General features: G+C 44.0%; 2 protein-coding genes across 3 annotated transcripts in view; both read right to left on the minus strand.

The window, feature by feature from the left end:
* Positions 1 to 13,455, minus strand: part of adam19b (ADAM metallopeptidase domain 19b) — a 37,156-nt gene extending 23,701 nt beyond the window's left edge. Inside the window, exons 1-4 of one of the 2 annotated variants that reach the window (XM_080774042.1) lie at positions 13,204 to 13,455; positions 12,703 to 12,812; positions 11,925 to 11,998; positions 669 to 747 (exon numbers count right to left, since the gene is read on the minus strand). In XM_080774042.1, coding sequence (XP_080630168.1) covers positions 669 to 747; positions 11,925 to 11,998; positions 12,703 to 12,812; positions 13,204 to 13,321 — 381 coding nt within the window. In that variant the 5' untranslated portion in view covers positions 13,322 to 13,455. Of the gene's footprint in view, positions 1 to 668; positions 748 to 11,924; positions 12,002 to 12,702; positions 12,813 to 13,203 lie in introns of both variants that reach the window. The other variant, XM_080774041.1, reaches the window with a different exon arrangement.
* A 770-nt stretch (positions 13,456 to 14,225) lies between these two features.
* On the minus strand, positions 14,226 to 21,849 carry thg1l (tRNA-histidine guanylyltransferase 1-like). The gene is made up of 7 exons (XM_080773736.1): positions 21,786 to 21,849; positions 20,922 to 21,124; positions 19,871 to 20,047; positions 18,459 to 18,628; positions 16,755 to 16,843; positions 16,474 to 16,581; positions 14,226 to 15,879 (listed from the first exon to the last, which is right to left on the minus strand). Exons 1-7 carry the CDS (start codon positions 21,786 to 21,788, stop codon positions 15,712 to 15,714), a joined length of 918 nt encoding a protein of 305 aa, XP_080629862.1. The 5' UTR covers positions 21,789 to 21,849; the 3' UTR covers positions 14,226 to 15,711.
* Positions 21,850 to 21,988: the final 139 nt, after the last annotated feature.

Consider the following 21,988-nt stretch of genomic DNA (forward strand, 5'->3'; position numbering starts at 1 on the left):
TGACTCTCTTTCTCTCTCGCAAAATTCAGACAATGGCCGAAATACAATTTGTTGTTATCCTGAGCGCTGTATGCTTCACTTTACTGACATTGCAAATCAGTCTGTGCCCTATCCAACACAAGAGCTGACGTCTCTCAATGTTAGTGCAGGCGGGGAGACCACCTCCACTGCAGAATGTGCTAGTTTAGGTTGTATAAACAATAACATATCTACCATACAGATTTGAAAAAGTAACATTTTCTTTATTTAAATAAGACTCCAGGATGTGCCTGTGTAATGCATGTGTTTAATGAAAACAATATCTACAGTACATTCCTGTAAGTCTTACAGGAATGTAGATATTGTTTTCATTAAACATATGCATTACAAGCATTACATTAACCTCGTAAGTGTAAGAGAATAAAATAAAGCGTGTTAAAAGTGACCAATTGCTACTTATTTTACATACACTTTGAGGCTGATTTTGTCCGAATGGTGACAGTCGATATGTAAAATGACCTATATCTCTGAACATTCGCAGAGCAAAAATTATATTGGTATCATTAGAAACCCTATAGGAAGTAGGAACTGCTCTCTCTGAAAGTGCCCAATGTGCAAATAACACAAAACGTGAGATCTGGCCCATTTTGTTGGAGCAGGCCCTGATCCAAGGTGTCCCACAGTCTTACCGTGTTGCTGGGAGACGAGGACCTGCGCTCCCCACTGGGACCGTACCATATGTCCTGATATCCAGGGGCCAGGAGCTGCCTGGGAGGGAGGGGGAGAGGAGAGAGAGAGAGAGAGAGAGAGAGAGAGAGAGAGAGAGAGAGAGAGAGAGAGAGAACATGTAGTGTTACAGTAGATATTCAGTCTGAGGCAAGGAAGCAACCAGGTGCTCAGGAGGTGTGCAGGTATACAACATTTATAAAATAGTAAAAAGGTGCTCCACATCTATAGAACAAAGCGGAGATCGGGGCACACTTAAAGGTTAAAAAGGAAGAAAACTTTATTCAACCGACATGTTTCGACTTCAGCCCTGATGAAGACCGTACCGCTTTGTTCTATAGATATTCAGTCTATTGAAATAAAATAAATCACATTTGTGTGAAGTGAGGGACGCCTGGTATTGTTTTTTGTAATCTTTTAGAATTTTTTCTCAGAATTGAGGCTCAGGTTGAGGCTGATATGAGGTGAGGGACGATGTCAAGAGCTCACTAGCCTGGCCCAGTCAGCATGCTGTCTGGTCTAGCGGGGCGGCTAGTGCATTTCTCATGCGCTGGATAATATTGGTTCACCGAACTGAGCGCCCTTTTTCAGGCATTCTGTTGGGACTGGCCCCACAGCACTCAATGGTGGCATGCAATAGGTCAAACGTCCATAGACTTCACTGCCACACTATATTTGTTAAACTTAAAAGTGCTCTAAAACAAAAATTCAAAGTCCATAGACTTGGCTGCCATAAGACATAATTTCAAAACCCAGACGTTGGAGGGGCTGGCGCCCCTCATAATCAGACCAGACAGACAGACTACATAAATACATATGGTGAGGTGATGCATTGATACATACAGCAGACATATATGCATTGATACATATAGCAGACATATATGCATTGATACATATAGCAGACATATATAAAGGCAGTAGAGAGCATATAGGGAGAGCTTATTTTAGACATTCCATAGCTCATAAAACATTCATGGTGACAGAGCTATAGTCTACACAGTAGGAGAGCTTGAGAGAATCAGACGGAAAATCTTCTCAAAGCTGAGAGGAAAAACTCAACCTAATGCTCACTGCATCGTGTATAGCTATCGTATGCTCTCTCTCTCGCCCCGGTTAACTTCAGACACAAGGACCCTTTATTGACCTTATGGCTGAGGCAGTCAAAGCAGCGGGTGATCTGTCCACTGATGTGTGCAGGACTGTGTTGTTTTTGCTGACAGGGCTATTATTCACCCAAATACTCCTATGGCAGTGGATGTTTTTCTCTCTCTGTCTGCCTCCGACGCTCTCCATTTTCAGATCATGAAAAAAATAGTTCTAGAGGGCTGAAGAGAAGGTTCTTCTAGCTGACACGCACGTGTGTGTGTGTGTGTGTGTGTGTGTGTGTGTGTGTGTGTGTGTGTGTGTGTGTGTGTGTGTGTGTGTGTGTGTGTGTGTGTGTGCGCGCGCGTGCATGCGTGTTTTGACCCGGTGGTTTCTTGTCCAACAGTGTTGTTTGTCAACCTAACTGGGTTAATATTTACATCTCCTACAGATGCTTATTTTCCTGTCTTTCTCCTTCCAAGTCTGTCAATCCATTCTTCCTGTTTTCATTCATAAACTTGGGTCTGTTTGTCTCACAGCTGGTATTTTTCTCCCTCTGTCTCCTCTCATCCTTTCCTCCCACAAACTCCCTCTCTCTCTCTCTCTCTCTCTCTCTCTCTGATCCGTCAACCAGGAGACTTGCAGACTCAGCAGAGCACAGGGTACATGGACGTGGGGCAGTGAACTCTAGTCCTTGAGGAAGTTCAAGGGGGTCCCCAGCTAAATGATATAGTTTGGAACCTTATGGGTCTGTAACTCTGAGAGTGTACAAATGGAAAGGAAGGGATGTTTGGACCCTTGTGGGTCTTCGTCAGGTAGAGCAGGGACCAGAGAATCAGTGTGTGGACCATAATATATGTTTGACCAGCACCTGTAGAATTTCTGGAGATGTGCGTGCTTCCTGTTGGATGATATGAACAAGTTTGGAACCACTGCTCTCGAGAACATCTGGACATGCTTGGCTTCATTGCAGGGTTTGCTCAAGGCTCAACTCAACTGACACAGATAGGGCTGAACAGCATTTTAACAACATCCTAGTGTTTATTGACTAATAATATTACTTCCATGTTATTTTGAGATGCTGCAATTTGTTCTTGCAGAGAAACCGTTTGAGAAAGACAGTATACAGGATACTGTATTTCTCAAACGGTTTCTCTGCTAGAACAAATCTCTGCGGAATGATCTCAGTTCAATATTATGCACGTGTCAGGGGAAATCATTAATCATTTCTTCGTCCAAATTGAAGAAATGTTTTCCCACCACAAATCTTTTTCGAGCTCAAAGGAAAAACAATGTGAACAAAAAGCTATACACAATTGGATAGTCCTTACTGTCCACATGGGGCAATTTGGTTAGCAACAGGAACACAATCAATAAATGTACATCATTACAAAAATGTGAGTGGTGCAACTCCGTGTGGGGTGGGGTGGGGGTGGGGGGGGGGGGGGGGGGGGGTGGCGGTAGTTCCAGACCCGCAGGAGCGCACCCAGGGTGCCGGCCCGAGTCCAAAACGGTTGAGAAATGACAGAGTTACCGTGTGGGGGTCCCTCTACTGTACCCTGTACTGTACTGTCACTGTACTGTACTGTACTGGCACACCCGAAATCACCATATATACAGTTAATGTGCGTGCATGTGTGTTTCGTGTTAGGTTGCGCACAGGTGGTGAAAAACAACCATGCTGTTTTCGTGCTCAGATGCATGCACCCAGCCAGCCAGATACCCAGCCAGCCAGCCACACACATAGCTCCGTAAATCTACAAATAACAGTAGATTTAATCATAATAATTAATAAAGCCATAGAAGCACTAAGAGTCCATCAGACCTTCCTTTGTTAAAGTATGCAATAACTAGGCCTACAGGCGAGGGATCGTGATCTCAGATACTGTATTTGTTTGATTTGGCCCTTCTAGGTAAAGTATACCTCCTCCCTAAAGGCCGGCGTCAAAGCTCTGCATAAAGAGGTCTGCCAGAATGGCCTTGGCCTTGATAAATGTGAACAAGATCATTCACGGTAGTGCCAATGGTCTTGTTAAACTTCTAAAAGTTCTCTCCCTTTCCAAGCTTATTTTTGTTTACCATGCTGAGGTTGCCAAACCAACAAATCATTGCAAAAGTTTAAATGTATACTCAAAGATGAATAAAGCATTTTCCAGAGCGATCTGTCAACATGGAAACCTCTCAACTTTCTCCGGGAAAACTCTCCGATTGGGCGTTTTGTTTTGCAGATGCAGTGAGTGTTGGCATCAGAAGTCATGTTGTCATCCAGAATGCATGGTACCCAGTGTATTGGCTTACTGTCTGCACAGCTGTTCCATTAACAGTCGGTGCTATGACAGGGAGGCTATGGCTAAAGTCTTATTGACTTCTGCATCTCTTTTGTTTAAGGGATATTATGTTGCAGCAGGTTTGAGTCATCACACACATCGACATTGTCCAAGACAGGACCATGGCCCATCTCGTTGTCCTAAAGGAGGCTGACAATCACAGAATGATCAGCAAACTGGATTATGAACTTTGACTTCGATTGGCCCGCAAGCCTCCTGTTCGGCGTTGCTTTTGTCATTTCTTTAAAAACAAATAGCCGGGCTCGCGCACTTGCCCACACACTTGCCCAGAGCTCAGAGTCTAGCTCAAGGACACTTCGACACTAACTCTGGGGGAGCCCGGGATCAAACTGGGAACCTTGCGGTTGCCATCTGGCTGCTCCACCGGCTACTCTACCCCTGAGCCACTGTCCTGTCCCCACAACTGTCCTGTCACTGCAACCTATCTCACTGCCCAATTAACTGACCATACTGTATATATATACCTATCTCTCTGCCGAAGTAACTGACCATACATCACTGTCCTGTCACAGCAACCTATCTGCCCAAGTAACTTCATGACCATATATCAAACTCAACCACCAAACACAGTAATTGCTGTTTTCAGGGACTAGGAGACTGGGACAGGAACCATAACACAGAGCAGGAAACCTTCTATTTGTCACAGCCATCAGCAGCAACTGGCGTGCTTAAATCACAGTAGGAGGACCGAGTCATTCAGGAAAGCTCCTCAATGAAAGCAAAATTAATCTATTTATTCAATTAGTGTTGATGCATTTTCCCCCCCTTTTTACATTTTCTTCTATTTATTCAATTAGTATCATGCACCATTTGACTCATCTTCATTTAGAAACACAAACTAAATATGGCCGTATCTTCACTTAACTTAACCTTAGACTCTTTTGGATGAAGTGAACGAGAGGGAAAATGATGTGATAGATAGAGGAAATTGAGAGACGCCATTTAACCCAAATTAGATGCCCTGCCTGCAGCCTGGCCTGCAGAAACAATGCCACCCTGTTGATGTCATCAGCTACAAAGAACGTCACAGACAGAGAAAGGCCTGCTTCATCCCTTGGCAGATTACCACTGGCCTGAATGGGGGCGATGGAGAGCTATATTAAGACAGCCCCCCTGCCTGCAGAAGACATGTACATGCATGCATTGCAAACTGGCGCGCACGAGCACACACACACACACACACACACACACACACACACACACACACAGTCTCCTGGGTGACTCATAAATTATAGTTAAGTGACATAGTGCATTGTGAGCGGGTGATGTCAGCCTAAACGGAGTAAGTCTTAATGTGCAGCAGTGAGCTGCCCCAGAACGACCCCCTTCCTTCCACGGTCTTTACAGTGCCGTTTCTTGCATTATTACACTCGCCATTTTCTTCACTGCTGCCTCTGAATCTTCATCACTCTCTTTCCTTCTCTCGCCAAGTCCAGTTAAAAGGTAAATGGTAGACGGTGCACCAACCTGCACGTCGGGAGAAACTAGGGGTTCAGAGTCTTGCTCAAGGACACTTCGAACTGGGAACCTCACGGTTCCCATCTGACTGTTTTACCGGCCACTCTACCGCTGAGCCACTGCCGCCCCGCTAAGTGTCGGGCCGACCTGGTCGATGATTGTCTGATCTTTAGAGAGCCGCCATCCCACAATCGTTACACAGGAAAGCCAATCACTTCCCCCGGCAGAGAAAGATTCTCTTGCTCTTCCTCTCTCTTATCCTCTCGTCATGCCCACTCTGTGGATGTCAGTCAGAAGCTGCCATGTTGAGCTACGCTGGGCTGATTTAAACCCATTTTGACCTGAGATATGATTCTAAAAATGTCTTCTACATCCTGACAGTTTTCTGAAAAAGCTATGTCAGTCGTTCTTCAATTTTTCAAAAATAGCAGACCTACAAGCTATGAGCTTGTAGATCTGCTATTTTTCAATAGCTAAAGCATATCATAATGCTAACACCAAAAGGAGTTCCCGCCCAAAATGGGTTAAAGAAGTGTATGGTCATTCTGCTAGACTGAAGGCTCTGTATTATATAACCTCCGACTAAGTGACACACAGTAGGGCTGGGCTGGGCAGTCGATAACATCAATACTGTGATATGAGACCAGATATCATCTGGGATTTGCTTATCGTATTTGTAATATTGTGATATGGTAAAAGTGTTGTCTTAATCACATAAGCCTTAACAAAATAGTATCATCACAGTACAATATTATCATCACAATATCAACTTCGACATTTTATTTAATATTTGGTATTAAATAGATCTTTTTAATTTATTGTATTTTAGATATTTAGACCATAAACTATCGTCCATCCCTAACACAGTCACAACATTACATTGCAAAAGATAAAGCCTGACCCTAACGAACTCTTGTGTGGTTTGATTAAAGTAAGTACTCTGCGATTAGTCTGAGTTTGGTTTGGATAAATCTCCTGGGTGCCACTACCTAAAAGCTAAACACGCATGCACGCACGCACGCACGCACGCACGCACGCACGACTCGCACGTACACACAGATCTGAATCTGTCAAGCAACAGGAAGCCTAACCACAGGTTAACTCTGACTTCCAGGGTATAGAATCACCCAAATCCGTTAACCTGAGTGTGTCGTTGCATGCATGCTAAGTGCTGAGAGTGCTTCTAAATCAAGATAGCTGGGCGAGAAGAGAAGAGGCCTCGATCTGGGGGTTCTGGATGAGCTCCAGGGTCCAGACGCGTGCTGTGATTGAGGAGGGGACAGTACAGGGCTGCGCCTGGCCTAAATCTGGCAGAGAAGCTGAGACAAAGGTTCTGGTTCAGAGCTTAGTCAGGACCAGGCGAATAAGAACCAAGGAGGGAGGGAAGGGCTGGTGCTAATGCACTTGGTTGAGATAGAGAGTGGGGGAGAGGGGAGGGGAGGGGATGGCGAGGGGGCTAATGCATTAGGGTCAGTGGGTCACATTCTCCCATGGTATCGGATGACATCACCAGGCACGGGAGGAGATGGGGGGTGGGGGGGACACAAGTCAAACGATCCACTCAGTAATGAAGAATGAAGGGATTTTTTATTTATTGCGTGGAGCTAACGTGCTGTTTATTATTGTATGGGCCTCTGTGTACAGTATGTGTGTGTGTGTCGGTGGCATGTGTAACAGACAGTCCAGTAGAGACAGACAGAGGATATAGATTAAGACATAGGCAGACTCTGTGAGACTAAACATAAAACCAAAGGGAAACAAGGACGACCTAAATGCATCCTGATCTGTGCCCTGTAGCGCCGCCATCCATCATGGCCTGAGCGGACACCAGCCATGCACTTTAACGTTTGTTTGTGTTTCTTTTGGCTTGCTTTGTGTGCACAACTGTGTCTGCGTGTGTCATTGCTCTGCATGTGGCCACGATCTCCCACCACGCCGCCGCCCGGTGAGACTGTGTGGGGGTGATGATGTGTATTTATATTTGTGCCGTCCCATGGGAAGCACCGATGAGGCGACAGAAAGGAGAAGTGAGAAATAATGGGGTTAGGGGATGGTTTTCCAGGAGAGGAGGATTATGAAAAGCAAGGGCAGGGACAGGACAGAACTGGGCTTTCTGTGTATAGATGAGAACAACGATATGATTCAGGTCCCAGGGGGGTGCTACAATGAAGATAAGTGGACTTTTTGAGTAAGTGGCTGATCAGGTCACCGGCAGGCAGTCAAGGGCAGGACAACATACATTAGAAGGCGTAAAAGATATCAACACTGCAACACGTGAGCCCATGTCTCAACCACACACACACACACACACACACACACACACACACACACACCCCACGGCATACATAGACGGACCCCCGACTCTCTCCTCTCGCTCGTCGCTCCACGACTTTTATGACCTCCACCGCAGTCTCCCAGTCCTCGTTCAATCTTGTCCCCCGCGCCTGAGTCAGCGTACACAGCCCCACCTGGCCCCCAACCAAATCCCCCGCGCACCCCCCCCTTGCCCTGCCACAGCCTGTCATTACGATAAAAGCTCACACACACACACACACACACACACACACACACACACACACACACACACACACACACCGCACAGACACACGCACACAGACATGCACACAGACATGCACACAGACACGCACAGAGGGGAGGAGGATATAAATGGATTGAGTCTGGACTCCAGCCAGTGGAACTGATGCCATACAAAAAGGTTCACAGCGGCGTCTCCCTCCTTAGTTTGATTAAGCATTCCGTGGCGCGAAGCAACGAGATGCACCCAAAATATAAATGGAGCGAATTAAAACGGCACAGGTTGTGAGCACCGCGGGCCATGAAAAGCAAGGCGTGGCGCGCTAATTGGCTATCTGTGAAACCCCATTGCCTGAGTTAAATGGACCTGAATGGAGGTTGGGAACACGTCAGGACAGCGAAGGCGTGAGGAATTTGTCCAGGCACAGGGCCTAAGGGATGGTCTCTGGCTCCACTACAGACTCTGATACTGATCTCATTACCTGAACCTCTCCCTGACGCATGGATGGACACGAGCATGAGCTTTGGGCTGGGTGGGCTTGGAGAGTAAAAAGAAGCCATCTTGCCGTTGTTAATGGCAGGGTGGCAAGTTGGCAACTAGCCCCATTTGCCATTGTCAGCCCATACATCCAAACAGAAAAGTCCTGTCTGATTAATCATCATTAAACAACGTCAAACTCATCAACATTGCAGCTAAAAAAGGCTTGAATTATCCTCTTTCTATCTGTAAAGTGTGTGTTTCATAAAAATCCACTGACATGTTATGGGACCAGCTTCCTTTTATATAACATACTAACATATTATCTGATCATTTATTCTGCCATCCATTGAGCAGGTTCTGATGTTTTGCAGTTTCCGGCTGCTACATGATGATAACTCACCCTGGAAATGTCTGTTTTAGGTGCTCTAGTAGGATATTGTGGAAGCTTCAAAATAGCTGAAATGCACCCGAAACAGTTGTACCGTATTTACATGCCACTGGATCAATATTCTCCAGTTCTACCACACACACACGGATCAATATACCAAGACTACAGGGGGTTATATATTTCATACAGATTTGGACTGATGTCATTCCATGTGAGCCACCGGGACAACTCAGACTCATCCCCAATTTTCTTTTGGCAGATCAAGTTACCATAAACATCTCTCTACGATGCACATCAATAAAGATGCATTGAACCACAAAGTTGGTCTGCATTTCTACAGACAATGTGATAGAGATATTTATATTAAAATTGGCTAATGGGAGGGCAGGCTGGAAGGCCAGTGTACCTCTGACATCACTTTGACATAACCATACACAAACCTGATGCGCCCATATATAGGCATGTCACTATGACTGAGACATAACCATAAACAAACCAGATATGCCACATACAGGCATGTATGGAGAACGGGTTGTCCAGGGCCACAGATTGAACCACTATATCCATATATGATCACGTGCATATATGGGATGGACCGACTTCACACAAGGGAGTGCGGTACCTGCCGCCGACTCGTTTTGAAAGTTGTTTTTGAGGGTGGCGCTAGCCCCTACAATGTCCAGCTTTGAGGGTCTGTGTAAACACAAACATTGAAGACAAAAGTGAGGACGCAAATTGTGATTGGCCAGAATGAGATGACGTGTGATAAGAGTGCCCCTCACATTCACGGGTGTGATTTTTATAACAAACAAATACACACAGAGACGTACGTGCACGCGCGTGCACGCACGCACGCACGCACGCACGCACACACACACACACACACACACACACACACACACACACACACACACACACACACACACACACACACACACACACACACACACACACACACACACACACACACACACACACACACACACACACACACACACACACACACACACACACACACACACACACACACACACACACACACACACACACGCTAAATGGAATCTTGCTATAGGGTAAAAGTGAGTTTCAGTCGTGTGTTTCACAAGTAATTTGACTTAATGAAAAGGACATTTCAGAGAAATTGCACTTCCTTTACGTTTGGGTGATCAAGCTGAAGTGCCCTGCCTCCGTGAATGAATGCCACCTCTGTGTTTCATTTTGAGGAACCAAAAAGGTTTGGAAATCACGTAGACATATTATTACATGTGCTGTGCCAAACTCTATCTTGTTCGGTCAGCTCACTCTGCCTTCCATATCACACTAGCTCTTTCAAAACACTATCAAGTACACGTACACGCATGCACGGCGCGCACACACACACGCACACGCACACACACACACACACACACACACACACACACAGTCACACAGTCACACACACACACACACACACTGGTGAGTAACGTATGATAAACACACAGTCTGACCACCTGCTGGGGGTGTCCCTCAGGCGTCTGTCAGTCAGATGCAGCAGTCTGTTTAAATGTACATGTGTGTGGGTGTGTGTGCGTACCCCCCCCCCCCCCCCCCACAAACCCAATTGACTGACTTCTATGTAAACCAAAATGCATTAGCCCCCGCTAAATAGCCAGCCCCCCCCCCCCCCCCCCCGCCCAATACAGTCACAATTTTCTGGAGCCGTCGCTGTTGCCATGCGAGCTGAGATTCAGCGGTTAAGACCCAAACATTGCCTGTTCATCTCGCCCCTCCATAACCCTGGTTATGGTTGCCATGCGAGCTGAGATTCAGCGGGTTAAGACCTGTTCATCTCGCCCCCTCCATAGCCCCCGGCCAGGCCCCTCTCTGCCACCACATTGTCCTTTTTATTCTATAGCTGGACACCTTCTCTTTCCTCAACGGACACAATCTGTCCTCCATCAGATGACAGGATGTGCAACACGACGGAGGGCCAGCCTCCCTTCCTGCCAGCCCCAAGGGCGCTCAGATCAAATGTCATCTGTAATATCCCCCCCTGCCCCCCTCCACCATTCCAACCACCTCTCTGCCCCTACAGAGTGGAACAGACCCGTTATCCGTGTCACAGTGTGACAGCGGACATCTGGCTCAAACAAACAAGCTATAGCTAGAAGTACTGCAGTGAGGAGACCTTATACTTGGCAAACGAGATACGCAAAGGACCACAATGGAAACAATCCCCGAGGGGATTTCTGTGTTATCCTTTTAGCATAACCTTTGAGAACTGTTGAGGCACAAAAACAAAAGTGGGCCTATAGCTGCATGAGTGCCCACAGCCAAGGAGGCAGTCAGAGGAAGCACACTTCTGCATAGCCGCCCTAGCCCATTCTCACATTCATGAGAATGGAAACTCAATGATATATTTGTGTGCCTGACTGTATCACATTACTTATTGTTGCTGCCACGCTGCAATGAGTGGCGCACTCAGTTGCACATGACACACACTATAGTTTCTAAATAATTAACAATATGTAAAAATATGATGTTTTGGTAATACTTGTTCCTGATTTGTTCTACATACAACCAACCAGGTGAAGAAATCACAGATTGAGGCTTTAATTTGATGAAATATCCTAGACATCCTGAATATCCTGAGTTTTATGGAAGATGCTTCGGAACATAATCACTATACTAGTTTTGACAACTTCAAATGCTCTAATCTTAAAATAATAACCAAAAATAGCCCATCTACAGGCTCTAATTGAGACCTTGTAGATCGGCTATTTTCTCTGATGCAACATACTTCCATGGAATGTATGTAAGGCTTCTATGCAATCCAAATGACTGAAATCCATTGTGGCGACTGAGAACTTCTAATCCATGTGAGTGGCTCTGCTCGTTACACTAAAAGCCTGTTTATATGAATGACTGTAGTAATAATGACACTCACTCATTCCGCTCCAGGTGAAGGCTCAGTTCCCGACCCTCTGCTGTAATCAGGACTTGTGTCTCTGATGGATGCTGCTGCTGGCACAGAACAACAACAGATATGTGATCAGGACTCTGATGGATGCTGTGGCTGGCACAGGACAACAGATATCTGCTAACACACATCTGGTAACAGCAAACACTCATCCTGAGTCAGGAAAGTCATTGTCCAGATCAAAGTGCACTTTTGTTGAATCAGCAGATAAACAAACGGACGGGCGGATAAATAAATAGATGATGAATGGACAGGGAGACAAATGAATAGGAAGAGACAAATACACATTCATAGTCTGTCTATATGAGGAGTTTCTTTTTCTTCAAAAATTGGGTAAAGGTCCTGTGTTCAACATTTTACTTGAGTAAAAGTACAAAACACCAAACATACCGGTACTCATTATGCAGAATGGCTCAATTCACAATCGTAATATTGGATTGTAATTAGTAAGGCATTGACGTTCCAGCTGGTAAAGGTGGGGCCGATTGTAATTACTTTATGTGCTGCTGGGTACCGGTGGCCTAAACTATAATAAGCATTAATCAGTTAATTTATATTTTGAATCAATACATCTAAAACTGAATCTGCAAATAAGGATAGTAACTAAAGCTCTCAAATAATTGTAGGCTAGTGGAGTAAAATAATGTAAAAGTATAAATACAGGAGTATGGATAAAGTATAGGCCTACATCAGACAGACAGACAGACAGACATATATATACGGTAGATAATAAGAGACTGCTAACCTCTTTGTTGGGTCTCCTATGTCTGTCAGGGTGCAGCCATCTGGGATGTGTAATCTCATAAGACTTTACATTCTCCAGGCTGCTCCTCAAAAACCTCTGTTTATTCTGACCTGAACACAAACACAAGTTTAACCATGTCAGCAGTAGCATTGAGAGCCTAAACAAAACTGTGCCTGTTGATTGAAATATATTTAGTTTCTTCATCAAGTTGCCTAATCATCTATGAGAAACATTTAATAGCAGATAGGACCTTTAACGATTTCCCTGGCTTTAAAAAGAAAATCATATTTTACATATTATCTCCTCTGAATTCTGATAGGCAACCCGTTTCAATTTCATTAAAACAAATATCGATTTCATATTAATTATGCATGCTGTGAAAGTCAAACAGTATAGCCATGCCACGCAATGGAATCCTGATCATCATCCAAAAAATTTAAATATGCATGAATATTAACATTATTTCACTCCTCGCCTCCGCGTTTTAATAAAGGCACTCACCTTTGTAATACTCGCCTTCAGCTACAGAGAGAACACAGTGGACAACAAACAGTAAGAAACACAGCGCAGCATCACAACACACATCACAGCGGGTGGTGGTACGCGCTCCTAGACGCATTGTAAACCAAATCACTTGGACAATCTGACACAGAGAAAGTGCATAACAAGGCTATGTTTTGGAATGATACCAGTAGCTATTAACGGTCGCGTTATAAACGTCTATGTCTTGACATGTCGCGCTTTGCCGCTGTTCTGCTCATATGGAAGAATAGGATGCTGTTGTCTGATGTCGATCCGTGCGTGCGTGCGGCGTGCCGTGCCGTGCAGGAGCGAGGCGTTCAGTCCATTCAGATCAGACAACCCCTCCCCTTCTTCTTTAGAAACCATCGCGTGGGAGTTATTCTCCGCCGTACATACGTGTCGCTTGCCGATAACTGATTTGCAACATAAGGAAAGGACGCGCTTGTCAATCAATCAGATCTTGGCGAAGTCAATTCCCATGACTTACTTTTTTTATTCAAATATAACGAGCCTGTTTTATGCACCAATTAGACTGCTATAATAGGCTAGCCGCCTATATGATAGGCATGATGGAATATGGCCATATCTATAATATATAATATCACCCACATTCCACACATGCAAAAAAAATGCTAGTCACTATACTCACATAAATGGTGCATGCTGCCCGCCAGGCAACTACAGAAATACAAAGCATAATAAGTACAAGATGAAAGATTCTGGACTGGTCTTTCAGTATTGTCCTTGTGGTCAGTCACTCTGGTGTAGGATACTCTTATTTAGGTATATGAAAATTTAGGTATTGAAACTTAAAACTCCATTTTAACCATGATAGATTCATCAAAAACACCTGTCCAAAACACAGCCCTCTCACGTATTAGGAGAGCATTACGAGTCAACAGACAGGTGTTTTGTTGGTTACAATTGGTGTTTGTATAGGAAGGGGGGCGTATCGGATATCAAATATCTAAATACTGAATCAAGCAACTTAAAAACTGTCTTCGGTGTTCACAAAAGCCTAGATTAAGACAAGAGTAGATGATAAAATTACCCCAAAATGTTTTGAAACTGAAATATGCCTTTAATTAAAAGGACTCATTTGTAAACATCAAAACAAATTTCCTAATTACGTGAACTAGTAAAGATGTTAGTTATCCAGGTTACATAATACTGTACAGTTTGGGTACAGTAGACATACTGTGAAATACTCTTCAGTCAGGCCACTAGACCAAAATTAGAGCTCTACAGTTCTGACACATGGTGTAACATAAATCCAAGTACAGTTACAACCTTACAGTAGGCTGTGTTCCACTCCAGGCGGTCTGCAGCCATTCATACTGTCCCAGTCATTAGTTGAGTGTGTTATATAAATATAAATATGTCGCAGACCACATGTCGGGTGGATAGTGTATGCGTACATAGGGTGTGTGGGGGTATTCTTAGAGCTGGTGACAGTGCAGGCAGACCGGTCCATTCAACTCCCCTCTATAAATGTAACCCTGGCTGCAAGACCAGGCAGGCCTTAATAATGCACTCTGACACCGACGTACATGTCAGTTAGATTAAACCCAACCACATACAGTATGCCGTTCCGTCACCCGAGGCCGTTTGAAATACTGAACTCGGCACTGTAAAGTACTGAGTGTTAATGTAACCCTGAGGGTTATAGACCCTTTCGGGTGTACCATCTGGGTTAGATTAAATACTCTGGATTTTACTGTGCGAGCATTATGCACTCTCCCAATCATTATAATATCGTCCACTAAAACTTGGGGATATTTGATATTCATATAAAACCGCCCACGCACCACCCACACACGGAGGAAAACTCTTCAGCATGAGAGGCTCGGGTCCAAGAGGGATCGTGTTAACATTTGAGAGTTCAACCAAGGGTAATAGCATGCAGTCTAAATGCCATTCATGATATCAAATGATGCTGTATTTTTGGAAGCGCAAACTGAGGAGTGTCAGAGATACACGGAGCGCGGGGCAGAGGTTTTGTCTCTGTGTCAGAATCCGGCCCACGAACGCAGATGGCTGGCATTTGTTATGAAAACTGACATGCATGTCTTTAACCTCTACTACTACTAAAGAAAATAAAAGCTGGCACAGATTAGCTACAACATGAACGGTATCATGTATTATAGCTGGTTAAGGGAATATTGTGTCAAACTGTTTAAATTAAAATGCATGAATGTTTTAAGCTACATTTTGGGACTTACTTCAATGAATAACATGTCACGTTATATTAAACCATCTGTATGGTAGAGTTAATACATCAATTTAACCAAAACATCTGCCGTCTGTCTGTCTGACATGACGAGACTCGATAGGAAACAAGAGTCGTGGGTAAGGGCATATTATTTGAACACGCTGTCATTCTCCATATCAGTCAGAGAGTCACTGATTCCATGGGCCCTCCTCAACGATGGCGTTCCCCCCTCACATTAAAACATGTGTCCTCTTGTCCTTCAAGAATGGAAGCAACTAATCATCCTCGAGGATGTCCGGATGTTCATCCCAGAACTGCTCTCCTAATACTCCGGCTATAAGGTCACAGTTATGAGCGTGCACGCTCTTCCTGGTGCGCGTCACCTGCACCTCCTTCTCCTCTTCGCCCGGCAGCTTCACTTGCTTGGTCACCGTTTCCTCTCGCTGACAACAAGGAAAAAGGCAGGTATGAATGAGCGCCTGATACTAATGTTGAAATAATATAATCACATTAAAACATGTCGAATACTTTATTAACAGTTCTACTGCGAATCACGCTTAACCCGCATTTTAATCAAATATTCTACGCTGCCGAGATTGTTTTATTACCTTTAGAGCATACGCTGAAGTATTTGGGCTTTTGATCCGCGAAAACCCGGCGGATTTTTTTCCGTCCGTTTGTTATGAACGATCGCACCACCCGCCATCTTGGTGCGCCACAAGACCCTCCTCCATGAGGCGTTGTACCCCGTTCATTTGCATTGGCCTCAATTTCCCAGAAGCCCTAGCAGCCCCACAGCATGTGTTGATTTCCGGTTTCGTCATCATAACATGAAGGTCTCGTCTCCAGCGCCGCGGCAAAGACAGTTTTTCTCTTTTTGATTATTAAAATACGGCGAATTAAACACATAAAACAAAAGGCGGGAATGTCGTATTACGCGCGGTGGAACCCTGGATTAAACAATTAGCGGCCGTCAAACTGTTAAAATGCCCAATATAAAAGATTATGCTAAAGTTGCAGACAGAAAGCAAGCAAACCTTTTCCCAGATCAGAGTGGTGCCTTTCCTGTGCAGCGGAGACTCCTTGTTATAGTTTATGCCAAACTCTGAGAAGAGGATCTCGTTCTTGTGCGAGGATAATGTTCCCTGGAAATAAATATACAGTATCATAAGAATTAGATCGGACTAAATGTCAGACTGCAAGGTATATGTAGTACAGTCTGTGCATACATGCACAAGCAGCGTGCACGTACAGTGCACAGTACACACACACACACACACACACACTATGAGGTGTTCCGTTAGTCCTATATACTCACCTTTAAGCGGTCCTCTGCCTGGGCGTTGGTGAGGCCTTTCCTCTGAACCAACATCCAGAACACTGTGTTATACAAGTTATTGACATGACCTGGAACACAACACAAAACAAAACAAGGTTCAGTTCATATCACAGTCTTGGGGTCAGTTTGGTTAAATGTATATTTGGTACATTAGGAGGGGAACTAGTTTACTTATTGGGACTTGATTGTAGAAGGCAGGACATCCTTGAAGCAGGTCAATTGTCACCTTTCGTTGACAATTTCTAATCTTGTCTTACAACGAATTCACACCAGCAGAGTTCCGCTGCCATATTCTGAGAAATCGTTCAATGCGTGGTCTGATGAGAGGAGCGACCGCCCCTTTCCCCACAGCGGCAGGAGGCGGAGACAGCAAAAAGCGGAGCAGAGTGCATGATCAAGCAAAGTGTTTCCCATTAACTGTGTCATAACGTGCGCTTCCACTCGTTTATATGCTGTGCTGTCCTTGTGGTTTAGCCTATGTGGGCAAAACCACTAGGAAACTAAAACTAAGGATAAGCGAGCATAAAAGCTCTATACTGAGAAATGATAGACTACCCAGTGGCGGTACATTTTAATGATCACAATTCACAAGCATGACATTTCTTCATTGAGTTTCTGCGTAATTGAAAAAGTTGATCCGCCACATAGAGGTGGTGATCATGATTTGCTATTAAAAAGACGTGAAGCATTCTGGATCTTCACACTAGAAACATTGGCACCTAGAGGTCTTAATGACGAAATGCTATTAAATGTCATGCTGTGAGTGTGAGTGTGTGAGTGTGTGTGTGTGTGTGTGTGTGTGTGTGTGTGTGTGCGTACGCTCACATAATGTTTTCATTTTACTATTATCCTGTCTGTGTGTGATCTCATACAAGCATTTATCTACTGTTTTTACTTTTTATTTACTGAGTTGGCAACACATATTGTAATGTTCGATTGTTTGTCTTTTTGCTTTCTGTTTGTCCTTGTATGTCATTTCTGTTCATGAAAAATGAATAAAATTTAAGTTGAAAAAAAAAAGTCATGCTGTGATCTTTGTTTATCCTTCAGTTTGCTCCATATAGTTTTTAACTTATTGTAATGTTGGTTCTTTTCTTTTGTACCTGTACAGGGAAAGTTTTTCATGAAGCTTCAACCTGCAAAATGTTTTATTTATCATCATGATCATGATTTTTGTATACCCTATTATTTAATAATATTACCAATTGTATACTGTCATGATTATTAATATGGATTATTATGTTTTTTCTTATTGCTTTGCACTGGACGTATAGAGTTTTTATATGACTGTTTGTTCTCATTTAACCACATGAGAGTACCTGTCACCTTAAGTGAGTGATGTCATTTCTTGGTTTGTCCCGATAGGCTTACCTTTAGGCCAGACAGCCTACAAAAAGGATGCTTTCTCATTTGTGTTCATAAAGATAGCCTGAAGGCTGCATAGGCCGAAACGTTGCTGTTTCCCTTAATAAAAGTTGGTCACTGCATTTGAAGACAGTGTGTGGGTGTTTTTCCTTTTTGGGCACCGTACCCTCTCCTACACACCTGTCGCTTGTAGGTGTGCAAAAGCCTTGCTTTTTAATTATTTCAATTCAAATTTGAATTATTTTGCAAATGCCCACAATAGGGATGCCAGGGTGAAAGTAGTTAAATGTGCTTTATAAATAAACTGGCCTGACTTACAATCTGCTTGCCTCCAGCTGACGTAGTCTCTGATGGTGTGGTTGGTGGGATACAGGACCACCCGTCCATCAAAGCTCGGGGGGTACAGGAGAGGATGCTCCCCAAAGAACTCCTTCCAGTAAAACACATAGGATGAGGAGAACTGAGAGCTCACATGGGTCATCAGTTTACTGCCAGGGGAACAGACAGATATGGGATAGGGGAGTAGAAATTACTCAATGTTAAGAACTCAAATAAAAACACACATTAAAACCTACAATCTGGAAGTTTCATGTCCGTTGTCTCCCTCTCCTGGTGGAAAGAGGTAATTGCGACGATGTGTCCACTTTGAACCTAGTGTCCAATCTCGTTCTGTGCTCAGTGCGGCCGTCGGGGCGTAAAAGTGGGGGGACAATATTCGAGATTGAGAGTTGAGACTAGAGAGCAACTGCAGGCAGCACGTAGGGTAGGCTAGACTAGAGAGCAACTGCAGGCAGCACGTAGGGTAGGCTAGACTAGAGAGCAACTGCAGGCAGCACGTAGGGTAGGCTAGACTAGAGAGCAACTGCAGGCAGCACGTAGGGTAGGCTATATAGCCAGAATTGTCATTGCGGCGAAAGGCAAGCATGCAGTGGCAGCCAATACACTGCATGCGGGGACATTCAGGCCCCTTTTCCACCAAAAGAACTTCGGTTCAGAACCAGTGCCGTTCCGAACCTTGGTGCTTTTTGCGAACCGGTCGCGAACCGGCTGCATTTCCACCAGATTGACGGCCGGTTCATTTACTGGCACTATTATAACTGAACACAAAATGTTGAAAAGGAGAAGGATCCGTCATGCCCGCAGACGCCCCGAGGGTGTTGCACAACACAAACCGATGTAAACAGTATCCACGAGGTTGTGATGTCAAGGTTACAAGTTATTATAACGCCCCGCAAGTCTCAGCTGGATTCTGGATCGTGATGCATCCGTATACGTTTGGATCGTTTCATGTTTGCGTTGGCAATTAATGTAAACGTATTTTTGTTCAAAGATGGTTGATCGCATCAAATATCTGTTGACAAAAATATCGGTTCACAAAGCGCTGCGTGCAATTACAAAGCTGAACCACCGTTTTGTGGTTCACATTGGGAACGAACGTTTATGGTTCGGAACCAACTCATTTTCAGTGGAAACACTCTGAACTGGTTCAATATTTAGCGGGAAGAAAGAACCGAACCGGTTCAACCCCGGTGGAAAAGGGGCCTCAGACTCAAATGAACCCCAACTCTGGTGCCTATGTCTGTGCTCCAATTGCTTCAAATAACTCCCACCACAGCAGATGTGCTAGTTATGAAAATTAACATACTCTGCCCTAAGTATTGTTTCACATATAATTGAGTTAATTAAAATAATATGAAGTGTATTATGTCCCAGATTCAATCTGCCTGTACCTTGCTCTCCTCTTAAACCAGGTGGTGCTCCTCTTGAAAACAAAACTGAACTCGTCACTCTGGCCATAAGCGATGACGATGTCGTCCAACTCCTCCATGACAGAGCGAGCACTGCGAGTCATGAGGCCTAACGCCCTGTCATCATTGGGCTTTGTAAAGCCATGCTGCTCTGCAAACCTGAAAAACAAGTTTAAATATTGGTCATATTGGTAAAAGAAATTCACTTTCTTCCAGCAGGTACTTTTTCCCTTGATTAGAGGCTGCATAAACATTCTGGTATCAACATCCCGAATAAGCAACAGTGCAGTGCATTTCATGGAATGGGGGATATTCCAAGCACTATTTATTCAAATGTAGAACACTCAAATGTAATTTTGTGGAGGCATTAATCTTGGCTGCATTCTAGCGCTCCATGTGTATGCAGTGCACTTACTAATTATTGGTGTGACTTGGGGTCAGCTCTTGTCATCTATATGACTATATCGCATACAGTACATTTTCAATGTGCTGGCAGAAAACTTGTAGCCTATTTAGTTAAATATCTCCACTTTCCATTGATTGATTGATTGAAATATTTATTAACAGTTTGTAGAATTACAGTACATTTTAAGCACAAACTCAATACAGACTGTTAACTGTGAGTGGACGACCCAAACAGGGTCCACATTGTTCAATTCATCAAAACATTTAGAGACATACAAATAGACACTTCTATGTAGTTAAAGAACAGAACAGGAATTCATCATGTGGGAAGCAAAAAGGGAAAGGATACATATACAGTGAGGGGAAAAGGGGGGGGGGGGGGCGGTGGGGGGGGAGAATGAACACTCTCATAAGTCTAATTCTATGTAGGCGGCGAGGGCACAACAGCATTAAACACACCTTCCTTCAATGAGCACAGCCGTATGGGGCACAAAAAGGTGTAGGATTGTAACACACATGATTGATCACACTCTCTATTGATCTATTCTACACTGATCAACTCTCCCGAATGAAGCAAAAACTGACTATGATCTAAATTACAATATAATACAAAAACAAAACAACTCACTTGTGAAAGTTGCGCCCATCCAATCGCACAACTATGTAGCAGTTTTGCAGACAGGTGTCATCTGTTTCGAAGCTTCGGACATACTCAAACTTACTCTTGGCCATAGTTCTGGTGTTGCTGGTAAATAAATGAACCAACTGTGTGAAAATGCAGGTCTTGGAGCCTCCAAGGAATAAACACCTAGTCAGCATGAGGATGCTCCTCTTGGGAGAAAAAAAATAATAGAAAAAAGGGTTTTACTGCACTGAAACAAGAGAAAGATATTACAGTCTAAATTAACAGTTGATTTGTTATCTGACAACAGTCCATTATTCATTCGTCATTTGAGCCACGGACCACCATTTGATGAGATTTACCACAATTCCATGCTGTAATGACATGTGGTACCACTGGAGAGGATGACAATGGACGCTCAATTCTACAATGGTCCACTTGTAGAACCTCTATATCTACGCTTAGTCTCGGAGCTAAGCGTAGCAGAGTAGATATAGAGGTTCCAAACGGAGTTACTTGGTTACCAACTCTCCATCAATTAACTGGGGAAGACCTGGCTGGAACCCCCTCAAGGACCTCAAGTAGTGAAAGTTGTGTTGACCCGATGAAGGTAGCCCAAACATTTAGACTCTCGTCACAATCGAGAAAAACACCCTCTAAAATCTAAATGTTTGTGCTACGATGAAGGTATGGCGGCGGATTCGGCCAAACCCCGAAATACCGTCCCGTATGTCAAAGAATAGCTATTCTAAAACATAGAATACACGTATGTTCTATATATTCATAGTTCACGCATACATTTGGATATATTGAATATCTAATGTGAAATATTATACAGTATATAATTATAAACACAAAACAGGCTCACACCATCACACTGTAACATCACACGGGCATACTCTAAGCACACGGGCCCATCACACGTTGGTTTGTGTACAGTCCGTCAATGAATAACATCCGTACTACTAGTAGTCCCACTGCACCAGAGACGACAGTTCCGGGACACATTCATAAAAATAAAATAATATAATAATAAAATAACAAAGAAATCCGCCAAATAGTTTTTGTAAAAC

The sequence above is a fragment of the Protomyctophum bolini genome (genome assembly GCF_963924005.1).
Source record: "Protomyctophum bolini genome assembly, chromosome: 10".
Taxonomy (NCBI): Eukaryota; Metazoa; Chordata; class Actinopteri; order Myctophiformes; family Myctophidae; genus Protomyctophum; species Protomyctophum bolini.

Bases quoted from the DNA above. Each gene is read 5' to 3' on its own strand.
- thg1l (XM_080773736.1), bottom strand. The intron at 18,629-19,870 runs GTACAGGCAGAT...TTCCCCTGGCAG, and splicing joins TGGTTTAAGAGGAGAGCAAG to TAAACTGATGACCCATGTGA. The intron at 16,844-18,458 runs GTAAGTCAGGCC...GTTGTGTTCCAG, and splicing joins CAGCTGGAGGCAAGCAGATT to GTCATGTCAATAACTTGTAT.